Consider the following 13,108-nt stretch of genomic DNA (forward strand, 5'->3'; position numbering starts at 1 on the left):
GATCTACATACGGAAAATTCCGTATATAATGAGAGAAAATATTTACATACGGAATTTCCGTATATAAAGTCCGTATGTAAGGTTGGCGCCTTTGAGCACAATGCTTTCCAAGGATAAACCGTATGTATTTTTCGTATGAAAGGGGATAAAATATTAGCGGCTGATAATACATACGGATATAGGAAAAAAATAAATTAAAAAATTGAAACTGTGCTGCTAAAATGTGCATCTCTCTCGAAATGTTTCCCCTTTCTTTCTCGACAAAACTCTTTCTCCAGAACACCTAAATGCTCCCTCTTGCTCCTCCTTCGATTCTCCCAATCACGAGATTGCTTTTTTCTTCGTTGAGCTCTGGCAAGTGAGTTGCAGTGTGGCAGTTGCATTTTGATCGTTTCACCATCGCGATTTGGAAGCTTTGAGGTTGTTTTATTGATTGCTTTCTCTGTCCAAGCCTGGAGCTGTGGTTGTCCCTGTCTCGAGCCCTCTTTCGTCTGGCTGTCCCTGTCTCGAGCCCTTTCCACTTTCGTTGTCCATCGCGCTTTGGTTCTTCATCCTCTCTCTCGAGCTGACTCCTTCATCAAACACTGTTGTTGGGCGTCATTGTTCGGTGCGGTTCGGTGCTGAAAGAGCACCTTCATCTGGTAATTAAATCGTAATGTTGAGCAATCGATGAAATCCTTAAATAGTGAAAATGGCGAACCCTAATCTGGTTTTTTTTTTTTTACATATTTGTGGTTCGGCTCCCAAGCCGTGGTTGGAGTGTTAGGAAGCATCCATTGAGGCTACTGTGTGGCGGTATAAGAAGATTGTTACTCGTATTAAGGACAAAGACATATTCTATTTGGAGTTGCGAAGGCCCTTAGTGAAGGAACCAAAGGTGAGTGAGTTCCTTTCGACTATTACAATTTTGTCTTTGTTTGATTCAGTGTTGTGTTGATCTGTATGGCTATTGTTAGTTTTCTTGAATTCACGTGTTGTTCATCGTTATCCTTTACTGTCTTGTGTTTTGAGTTTTTAATCATTGTTTGTCTGAGTTTGTTTGATTAATTAGGTTTTGAAATGATTTGTTTGAGTTTTAATCAGTTGTTTGACTTCTGTAACAAATGTCCTTAACTAACTGTTACAACGAAAATATATTAAGAACATGAGTCTGCAGTGTTGTTACATGAAAAGAAAGATACATTTGCAAGGCAATGCCTAAAAACCCTTGATAAACATAAATAAACTAGAAAACCAAACCTTGATAAAACATAAGTAAACTACAAAACCACTAAAACCAACGAAAAAAAGTTACTACTAAGCCATACATAATGGTATGGCTGTTGTACATAGATTTCTTCCTTGAGTTCTCCATGAAGAAATGCACTTTTCACATCTAATTGAAATATGATCCAGCCATTATGAGCAGCCACTGATAGTATTATTCGGATGGTGTCTAGCTTGGCAACTGGTGCAAATACTTCTGTATAATCCACTCCATAGTGTTGTGCATAGCATTTTGCTACTAACGTTGGTTTATACTTATCAATTTCTCCATTTTCTCTAAGTTTGGTCGTGAAAACCCATTTTACTCCAATAGGTTTTGCTCCTGTTGGTCCAGTTTTCTGGTGTTTCAAGCTTTGACCAAATCTGCTCTATGAGTCTAAATGTGTTTAAACTGATTGCAAACTCATATTAATCTCAGAAAAGCAAAATGACTGGTTGAATTCCTCACACTCTGATTTCAAAAATCTGCATCAATATTCTTCACTGGTTTGAAGTTGTGCTCACTGTTGTTGGTCAGATTTTGTGGTTTTGAATCTTGGTACAAGTGTGTTTACTATTGTTATACATGTTTCAAGTTGTAGCAACTCTTGTTAATCACTAAAATGCAAAATGCATACCTGAGTTCCCTACTTTCAGTAGCTTGTCTTGTCTTTGTTTCACAATTCTCCAATTCAATTTCTGGTCTGCTTTGGTCAATACTGTTTCTGCTCAGTTTTGTTGTGTATAAAGCTTGAGACAAGTTTCTTTTATGATTTTAAGCATGTCTCAAGGGATAGCAACTCCAATCAATCACAGAATTGAAAAATGAATGGTTAAGTTGATTAAATTCTGGATTTCAAAACTGTCACAGTTTTAAATAAAGTGTTTGCACCGTGCTTGCTGTCTTTGTGTGGTTTTAGGTCACTTTAAATCTTCTAGCTGATATCCTGTAGTTAGATCTAGTGTTTAGGCATTCTTTGAGTCTTTATTTGAACCAGCCAGCTTTGAATGTACTGTTTTATTAAATCTGCAAAAGTTTTCAATGCATTTTTCGGCATTTTAAGCAACTGCTGCTGTCATATGAAGCCACTGCCTGTGTCTATGTATTCTAACCAATTGAGCAAGTCTATGTTGTCATTTGAAAGTTGTGTGCAATGTTCAAATGGTCCTTGAGAAGCCTATATGCACAATTCACCTTTAAACCATCACATTTTGCTGCATTTTAAGCTACAACTGTTGTGAATTATAGAATCTGATTGTTTCAGTGGAGTTTAAACATTTGTGCATGTGTCTTTTACCGTTTGAAAGTTGTAGTTACTGTTCATTTGGTAAATTTGACACCAGTAAGATGTGTTCATTAATCTGTTCTTTTTACTGTTTATTGTGTGATTTACAGGAGGTAGTGTACGGAGGTGTGATTAGGGAAAAGCCAAGAAGCAAAGAAGATTGTCCACAATTCCTGAAAGGTATGCTTAATGTTATAGTCCTAGCATTTTTGAAGTAATAAGTAGTGTTCTTTGTCTTCACTCTGATTTATGTTAATCATCAGGTCAAAATTTCCCCCAAAGTTGTAGTAAAACAGTGAAATCAAAACTCAAGTAAGTGGTTCTAACCTTTTATTTGGATCTTTTTGCCCAAAATAATGTTGGAGTTGTGATGTTTTCTTGGATTTTAGTCAATGAGTTTGTTTTCTTTAATTTATTTATTTATCTTCTATTCTATTTTATATATTTAGCATTTATAGATATATTTATTAATTTGGTTTCTACTATTGGCTATCATGCCTTCTGCCATATTTTTATTTTGTTTTCTTCTACATTATAAATAATGAGTGGTGCAAGCAGCACCATTGCTTGCTTTGGAATCCTTACTTATTTCTTTGGTTCTTTAGTAAACAATAACCCAAACATTCCTTTTCCAATTTATAAATGTAGAGTAGAAGCCTAGTTTTTGAATAATGTCATATAGGAAACAATGACCTTAAAGTCCAATTTCCCATCTTACAAACTTCCTTTCCCTAACAAACAGTTTAATCTATTTGCAATTGGATCGTCTGTGAAACATGCAAAAGAAGTGAGAGTTTAGGATGCCACTTTTAGCCTCTGAACAGTTAGGTTATTGTTACCCTTTTCATCTAAGGTTGAAAGGTTTCAGCTTTCTAATAAAACATCTCCATTAAAAAAAGAACATTTATAGAGAGGAAGATTCTGGATTGATGGGAAATCCCCAACCGTTTTTCTCCCTCAACATTTAGCCAAATCCCCAACCGTATTTTGCAAGTCAGAAATGTTTGTGCAAGGATGCCAGAGATCATTAACAAGTTAGCTTTAACAAAATAGATTGACAGACAACAGTTATAATGGTTAATGCCTTGCTAGCTCATTTGTAACGTGTCCATCTCCTCACTCCACTAACACTATTATTCTTTCATGATCTTTTTCCACAGCATTGACACCAAAAAGTTCTACTTTCTTCATTATTTGTGTCAACCCATGTACCCCAACTCACTCAAACCTCACTTCCACTCCTCTCATACTTAAAACTCATTCTTTTCTCTTTAAACAATGGAAGAGAATACTCAATACTCTCTTACCCGCACTCTTGGTCAAAGAGTATAGATAAGTGCCCCACCAATGTATACTTAATGCAAGAGGCTAAAAACAAGATATCCACAATATACATGGTTTTAAAGTGTATCCATGACACTTTTTCATACACAAACAACACCCCAAAGTATCCAACCATGTGTACTAATTATAACAACATCACTTTTCATAAAGCATGAACATCTATACCCCATGTAATATGGCAAACCTTTTAAACTAACATGACTAAGTACTTACCTAACATTACCTTCCAAGGAGCAGTGATGGAAATTCAATTACTGATTGTTTAGTGTTGAACTTTCTTATTACTTTTTCTTGAAGGAAAACTTGTAATACATAATTAATTTAGCCTTGTATTAAGTAATGGCTAATTTGTCGTTAATTGATATGTATACAGAACCTGGATCAAGTTCCACCAAATCGTTCATGGATGTACGATAGGTGTTATAGAGGAAGAGGTGCGTTGAAAGAGTCATTTGTATTGGGTGTTGAAGAGTTTATAATTAAGGCTTGTGAACAAGACCGTTATCAAAGAGATGGGGGGGCTTCGATGTCCATGTTCAAAGTGCGATTGTACAAAGATTTTGAACGAAAGAGTTGTGAAGGTTCACCTGTATAAAAACGGTTTCAAGCCTAATTATTTCATTTGGGAGGATCACGGGGAAATCATGCAAGAAGCTGATTTAGATAATGATGTCACTTTCAGGGGTGTGGAGACAGAAGGTGAACCAAATGAACAAGTTATGACGATGGAAGACATGGTCCATGATGCTCTTATACAAAGACAACCCTTCCAAGCATCAAATTCTTCTAACATAGAAGAGGCTCCAAATGAAGAAACTCAAAGGTTTTATAACCTTTTGTTGGAGGCAAATACGCCTTTGTATCAAGGAGCATCAGACTCCAAATTATCAATGTGTGTGAGGCTTTTAGCTTGCAAGTCCAATTGGAATATTCCTAACCAATGCATAGATTTTTTTGCAAAAATGCTTTTGGATGTAACACCACACAAATGTGGTTTACCAAAAACTTACTACGATGCAAAAAAGATAGTGTCGAAGCTGGGATTACAATCGCAGAGGATTGATTGTTGTGTGGATGGTTGCATGCTATTCTATGATAATGAATATGGTAAGATGGATGGAGCGTTAGTTGAATGCAAATTTTGTGGGAAGCCAAGGTATCAACAACACAAGACAGGAGCAAGTTCAAAAAAAAAAGTTCCCGTTAAATCCATGTTCTATTTGCCAATATTTCCAAGACTTCAAAGACTGTATGCCTCAAAAGAAACTGCAACAGAAATGACATGGCACCATCACAACAGGTCGTCAAATGGTGTTTTGCGTCATCCGTGTGATGGAGAGGCGTGGAGGCACTTTGATAGAGTACATCGTGATTTTTCCATTGAGCCACGCAATGTTCGACTTGGTTTATGCTCCGATGGTTTTAATCCATATGTGCAGGCGTCATCTATACCATATTCGTGTTGGCAAGTAATTGTCACGCCGTACAACCTACCTCTAGAAATGTGCATGTCTAAACCCTACATGTTTTTGACTTGTCTCATTCCGGGGCCATTCAATCCAAAAGTACGCATTGATGTATACCTAGAGCCCTTGATAGATGACTTGAAAAAGTTGTGGAGTGGTGTCATAACATACGATATTTCAAGGCGACAAAACTTTATCATGAGGGCGATGCTAATGTGGACAATTAATGATTTTCCTGCTTATGGTATGCTGTCTGGATGGAGCACCCATGGTAAATTGGCTTGTCCACATTGCATGGAGCATTCAAAGGCTTTTAGATTATATAATGGGCGAAAAAATTCGTGGTTTGACTCTCATCGGAGGTTTTTACCAAATGACCATGCCTTTAGGAGAAATAAGAATGCTTTCAAAAAGGGGGAAGTGGACATGGAAGACGCGCCACCATATTTGACGGGAACAGAAGTTTGGAATAGAGTTAATGGTTATCCTAAAGTAACTGAAAATGGTGCACCAAGAATAGATGGATACGGTGAGTGGCATAATTGGACGAAAAAAAACATCTTTTGGGATCTACCATATTGGAAGGATAATTTGTTAAGGCATAATCTTGATTTCATGCATATTGAGAAGAATTTTTTTGACAACATTTTTAATACTATGATGAATGTCAGTGGAAAGTCAAAAGACAATGAAAAGGCCCGAATGGATTTAGGCTTGTATTGTAAACGAAAAGACTTGGAGCTCAAAACTCAGACAAATGGAAAGATATACAAGCCAAAAGCTAATTATACACTTTCAGTAGACCAATCAAAACAGGTCTGTCAGTGGTTGAAAGATCTTAGGATGCCTGACGGATATTCTTCTAACTTGTCAAGGTGTGTTGATGTGAATAGGGGAAAGGTCATTGGGATGAAAAGTCATGACTGTCATGTGTTTATGGAATGCTTACTTCCTATAGCGTTTAGTTCTTTACCGACTCATGTTCTCAATCCCATTACAGAAGTAAGTCATTTCTTTAGAGATTTATGTTGTACAACATTGAATGAGGTCGACCTTCGGAAGATGGAAGAAAACATTCCAATCATTATTTGCAAGATGGAGAGAATATTCCCCCCCTCATTCTTTGATTGTATGGAACATCTCCCTGTACATCTTCCATATGAGGCAAGACTTGGTGGACCGGTCCAATATAGGTGGATGTACCCATTTGAAAGGTGACAATATCTCATTCAACAGTTGAATTTAGATGCAACACATATTGAAACTAACATACCACTTTCTTAAATTGTAGGTTCATGGGATATGCTAAACGTTCAGTTAAGAATAAAGCTAGGGTTGAAGGATCAATAGTGGCATCATATTTGCACAAAGAAACAACTCATTTTTGTTCACACTACTTCAAGAACTTTATGTTAACACCACAAAGCATGAGAAATGAAGTAGACACTGAAGTTGAAAGGACAACATTATCAGTGTTTGACGAAGGTGGTCGTCATTCCGGGAGGGAATCAACTCATTGGCTAAGTGACGAAGAATTGAGATCAGCTCATGTTCATCTCTTGATCAATTGCAATGAAGTTCAACCTTATCTTCAGTAAGGCTCCAAATAAATTGCATTTGTCTATGGATTTTGTTTTCATCATATTAAATTGATATTGACTGAATATTCTCATACCTATGGACAGCTCATTCTTACATACCTATCAACTTTCAGAGTCAAACAGTTCGACACATATACATGCAAATTTCCCATTGTGGTTCAGGGATCAAGTACAACTTATCAAATTCTTCGACATAAATTTGTTATTCACATATTGATTCATTTTTAATTATATTGAATAGGTTCATATATTTTTGTAGGTTCATAACGATCCTTTAAGTGTCAGAAACCAACATCTTAGAGATTTATCACTTGGTCCTTTAAGATGTGTGAAGGAATGGCATACCTACTTTGTCAATGGATATAAATTTCATACCCATGCATGGAGCCAAGGCAAGAAGACTATAAATAGTGGGGTTCATGTTAAAGGCCTTACAGAAGGGGGTGAAGATGATTTCTATGGTGTCATTAAGCACATATATGAGCTCGAGTATAATACCTCAACCATTGAGAAGAAGATTGTATTATTTTATTGTGATTGGTTTGATCCATCAAGAATAGGGACAAGAGTGGATTCAAAGTATGGCACTGTGGATATTCGAATGGATAAAAGATATATCTTGTTTGATCCTTTTATAATTGCACATAATGTAGAACAAGTGTATTATGTACCATATCCTGCATCGCGCACCGACAAACGGGGTTGGTGTGTAGCAATAAAGACCAAACCTAGAGGTCGTATAGACTCTAATGAGGAAGATGCCATTGAGCCATACCAAGTGGAGGAAATGTCACATGTTAATGACATCATTCAAGTTGAAGAAGTTATCCGATTGCAAGATATAGAAGCCGGTCTTGAAGAAGTGGACCCCAACAATGTACCATCAGTTCAACGCTATATGGATGAAGAAACAAGTCAATCGGAAGAAGAATGCAGTGAAGAGGGACAAAGTGAAGATGAGGATGAAGATTCATTTCACAGTTCTAGCAGTGAATAGAGTTACGATGTGTTCGTGTACCCATTGGTGATCATAAACCCATACTTGTAGAGGGGAGAAAGAAGAAGTGATGAATTCATTTATGTAATTTCAATTTCCGTGTTATTTTGATTAGGGGTGGGCAAAGCACACTGTACTACATTGTATTGTAAAATTTTATAGTTAACTATAAACTAGTTTAGGAAAACTGTAAAACTGTAATGTACTTAAAAACAGCTCAAAGTAACTGATCTGAACTATTTTTTAGTTCAGTACAATTCAGTTAACTGTTTTATTCATGAAAATGTAATCTCTTTACTGGTTTAAACATCACATGATTTTTACAAATAAATCTTTTATATTTTAATCTTCAAGAATATAAAAGATTGGATTATTCACCTCCTGCTTGCAAACTGTAGATCTATCTATCCATCTTTTTTTGTTGTCTTTTATACTTTTAAAATTAATAATTACTCTGCTTTTATCTGGGTGTTGTTTCCCCTCGCATGATTTTCTGCCTTGGGGCTTCCGCCCTTTCTTTTACCATTTGTCTCAGAATCCAAACAAATTTCTTTGTAATTGCTGCAACTGTTTCATTGGATATATCGTTTTTTTTTGTCTTCTGAATCACAATGCCTTTTATTAATATTGGTTGTTTATTAATATTAGTATGAAACATTACAATCATATTAGTATCACCCTCCTTAGCCTCTGAATCAACCAAAGCCTTAACTACTCGACTAATGGGTTATGGTATCAGCATAATACTAGTGTATGATTCCCACACACCACAAGTTTCAACACTCCAATAGAAAACTGGTATCAATTTTCAACCAAATACCCATTCCCCAGAACCAATTCTAGACAATTCATTATTTTTTATCTTCTTCTTAACCCAATCAGTCTCTGCCAAAATTTCCAACACATTAGCTTCTCCATATGATGTCTGTCCTTCAACCATACGACATCCCAGTTGGATTTCTTCGCAAAGGCTTGATTAGACTACTAATTAATCTTCAACAATATACATCTATATAAATCTTCTAATCCACTTAAATTTTATCAAGAACAGTATATACGTATTCAAGAACATAAATACTTGGAATGAATGTAATATATAAAACAACCTTTTCAAAATGCTACATGTCTGTGCGTGGATCTTCTCCTAGTTACTAGGGTACATAGGTGGGGATGGATTCAGCTTTTAGGACCTTTAATCAATTGGTTATGGCTGTTTCCTAGTGTCCGTTAGTTTTTCAATAAATGAAGATTGCGAAAAGACATATTCCCTCTGCTCTCAAGTTTCCATATCAGTAAACAGGAAGAGACTGTGAAGCAGCTATAGGAATACAGCATGCTAATGTCTCACAGAATAGCACCAGACATACAAGTTGAGACTTGTCTCTTACTTTTAAAAACTTGTTTTTCATAATCTATTAATCATAAATTATGATATCCTGTATATAAAAAGGTCTTTCAACGCTTCATATATGTTTAAAACTTTTTATATATTTAAAGAGAGTAAAAATGATAAATTGACGTAAAAAAAAGAAAAAAAAAAGTATATAATAAGTGCAGATAAAATAAAAGTGCATTCTTTATGATGATTTCTTTTAAGTAATCTTCTGATAAAAGATAATTGTCTCGTAGTCTTATCTGCTTGGTACTCAACATCTCCCAACTTATCCTCAGCTTTCAAATCCTTCAGTGTAAAACATCGCATTCAATTAATCAAATGAATAAACATGTAAGAGTGATCTGATTTGTTAATGAGCATGCAGAATCATTTTTGAACTATTTGAATGAGCCAAAGATAAACATATAACAAAAGGGATGTGGATAATGTATAATATATATGAACCAGAAAACTGCATAATGCTTGCAGATAAAGATGTATACTTGTGTTTGGCTGTGTTTGAGAAGGTCTCGTATGTTTATACATTAGTTGGAACTGAGATCCATGTGATGATTAGTAGAATGTAATTAAGCAAGTGTGATGTTATTTGTAGTTTTTCAGCAGAGAATACTCTTTATACAGATAAGTTTCTGGGACAGCAAGTTTCTGTCATTTTTTAGTCTGATCTGTTGAATCAGTGGGAAGGGAAATGTGTGAGGTATGCAAGGTGATCATTTGGGATGGAGTTTTGATTGTGTAGATTTGTTGGTTGAATAATCAGAAAAATATCAAGCTGATGTGGTACAAATGGATGAGATGATTGGACACATGGAAGAGAACCGTCTCTTTGAGATGTAAAGGCTGTTAGGGAAGAGAACCACGGTGGAAGATGTGAGTTGCAATCATAAGTAAATATCCTTTAAGCCAGGACTCAAATTTGAATATCCAAGGTGTGGAGAAGTACTGTATGGCTATTAAGATAGTGGAACTGCCGTCCTTTACTGAGAATAGCCTGTGGGATGGATGACTAGGGCAGAAACATACTTTGGAGCAGTGCAAAATACTTTAGAAGTGCAGATCAAATTGATTATGAAGGGATTAACTATTAGTTGCTTAAATATTTTGAGAGAAACAGATGTTGTCACTTGGTGGAAATTAAGGATTCTAATTGCTATGTTTGGAGGAAGAAGGTTTGAGAACCCATATATGAGGAATTAGCAACCTTGAGATAATTAGAACCCATATATGCCACTTACCACCCCAATAGAAACCAACAAATCCCATAGCAGAAGCACCTTTCCTTTTCAAGGCTTCAATAATAGGTTTTGCAATTTCAATACATTTTCCCTGCACATTTAATAGGTAATATCATAATAACACAAAATGTTCTTTTCTTACTTTTCCTTTCCATTCAATTGTAAAAATAAATTGACCCCACAATTTGATTTTTGTTCAACAATATGGCATCAGATGGTTGTGACCCTCCTATTCCACCTTCAACAAAATCAGATAAGGAGAAGGGCAAGAAGAAATCTTATATGGTCAAGTTGTTAAACCGTTTCAATAACGTAAATGCTTCAAGTAGTCAGCCATCTACACCTACCTCTACCTCCACTGCTAGATTTGTTCCACCACCATTACAAGTTCCTGGTTTGACACCTACTCCACCACCAATTCCACCTTCGTTGGAAGTTCCTCCTTTCACACCTAGTTCACAACAATTTGCTGCTGATCAATGGAGATCACCCTCCCCCCATGTTGGTTCTAACCCAACAACTCCCACAAATATGCCATCACCATCTCCTATAGGGGATAACCCTCCACGTTCAAGTTCAGCAGCCAATGACTTTGAAGATGTTTCCAACAATCGTCCAATCATTACACCTATTGGAGGAGGGTAAGAAAACATCAATTTAATCTTCCAAGCATATACTGTATTATTCTAATATTTGACTTTTATTTTGGTATAGCTTTTATCCAACAAAAACAGCATCCAAAGCAATCAAACCCACCATCAAGGCACAGTTTGATGAGCCATGGGTGACATGGGGACAAATACCTCAGACACGAAGAGATGTTTTCTTTGAGCGTTTTAAGGTACACTTGTGTTCATTTACATTATGTACTACAGTTAATTTTAAATGTTAAGGTCCTCAATTATCTTATCCAATATTCATCTTTTTTGTCAACAGAGAAAGGTTTCATGGAGGTCTAACCATGAAGAAAAGGTGAAAAAAAATTTCCACACAAAAGCATCTCATAGATTATCTGAGATGTTTAAAAAAGCTCGAACAGAAGGAAAAAAACCTGATTGGATGGGGGATATTGTTTGGAATGGTCTTTTGGAGAAGTGGAACATGCCACTTTATAGACAAAAATGTGAAACGGCCAAAAAGAACAGGACATCTGACAAGGGTGGTTGTTTGCACACTGGGGGATCCATTAGCGTGCATGAGCATGCAATTCGTCTGGTACATATAAATTTATTTTTACATTTCTATACGGATAAACTTTAAAAATATTTGATGTTAACAACTTACATCTTCTTTGCTTGCAGTCACAGGAGCTTGGTCGGTCAGTGCATGTTGATGAAATATTTCAGCAGACACATATTCGAGCATCAACAGGAGAATTTGTCGATGAAAGGTCTAGGCGGACACATGTTAGTTTCTACTAACTTATTCTTTATTAGGTTATATAATTCTTAGGTCTATCTATTTAACGATAATCATGTATTCATTTAACAGGAAGAGTTTGAAGCCAGATTTTCTCAAATAAGATCTGAGACAGCATCCGTTGGGGCTTCAACATGTGCTCCCCTAGACCCTGCAGATGAGGAAAGATTGAGGAACCAATGTTGGTTGGATGTTGCTGGTGGAAGGTACAAGGGACGCGTATACGGCATTGGAAATGTCAGTGCTCAAGATGACTGTGTCGATAGTTACATACAACAGACACAGGCATCTTCTTCTCAGCAACCGATTGCAGAGGACATTCTTAACCTCCACACACGAGTATCAACCCATGATGACCAACTTCGACAGATGAACTCTCAATTGCAAGGCTTTATTGGTGTCATGATGCAGTATCTTCCACCTCCTGCAGCCGCAATTGCACAACAATTTCTTCAATCCCAGAATCAGCCACAAGCTAATGTTCAACCACAACAACCACAACAACCACAACAACCACAACAACCACAGCAACCAACAGATCAACCACAAGATGATACTGTTTATGGAGATTACTAGTTATGTTTTTAGAAGTAGGACATGTGTATGACTCACACTTATTCCCTCAATGACTTTTTTCATGTTATTTGAACTTATTATGATTAACAATTATGTAAACTTTCTTGTTATGATTAATGTGAAATGCATGTTTGTAGGTTTTAAAGACTTAATTTATTTATCAAATTTGTGAATGGATATAATATCCAGGTCTTGTGAATTGTCTGTGTGGTATGGGCAGGTCTTGTAAATTGTCTCGTTTTGGATGTTGGATGACCAGGTCTGCTATTCAAGTCAAGCTGTATGTAATTTATATACGGAATATCCGTATATAACTTATATACGGAATATCCGTATATAATTTATATACGGATATTCCGTATATAATTTATATACGGATATTCCGTATATAATTTATATACGGATATTCCGTATATAAATTATATACGGATAATCCGTATATAAGTTATATACGGATATTCCGTATATAAGTTATATACGGATATTCCGTATATAATTTACATACGGATAATCCGTATATAATTTATATACGGATATTCCGTA

At 36.0% G+C, this 13,108-nt stretch overlaps 2 protein-coding genes across 2 annotated transcripts; both read left to right on the forward strand.

Annotated features, from left to right (window-relative positions):
* The first annotated feature begins 4,765 nt into the window (after positions 1 to 4,765).
* On the forward strand, positions 4,766 to 6,939 carry LOC148206698 (uncharacterized). Its single transcript, XM_088114470.1, has 2 exons — positions 4,766 to 6,555; positions 6,633 to 6,939. The coding sequence occupies exons 1-2, from the start codon at positions 4,766 to 4,768 to the stop codon at positions 6,937 to 6,939; spliced, it is 2,097 nt and encodes a 698-aa protein (XP_087970596.1).
* A 3,835-nt stretch (positions 6,940 to 10,774) lies between these two features.
* On the forward strand, positions 10,775 to 12,565 carry LOC148206699 (uncharacterized). The gene is made up of 5 exons (XM_088114479.1): positions 10,775 to 11,211; positions 11,285 to 11,411; positions 11,507 to 11,785; positions 11,872 to 11,976; positions 12,062 to 12,565. The coding sequence occupies exons 1-5, from the start codon at positions 10,775 to 10,777 to the stop codon at positions 12,563 to 12,565; spliced, it is 1,452 nt and encodes a 483-aa protein (XP_087970605.1).
* Positions 12,566 to 13,108: the final 543 nt, after the last annotated feature.

Source organism: Vigna umbellata, chromosome 1, assembly GCF_029865625.1.
Source record: "Vigna umbellata cultivar VRB3 chromosome 1, Vumbellata_1.0, whole genome shotgun sequence".
Classification (NCBI taxonomy): Eukaryota; Viridiplantae; Streptophyta; class Magnoliopsida; order Fabales; family Fabaceae; genus Vigna; species Vigna umbellata.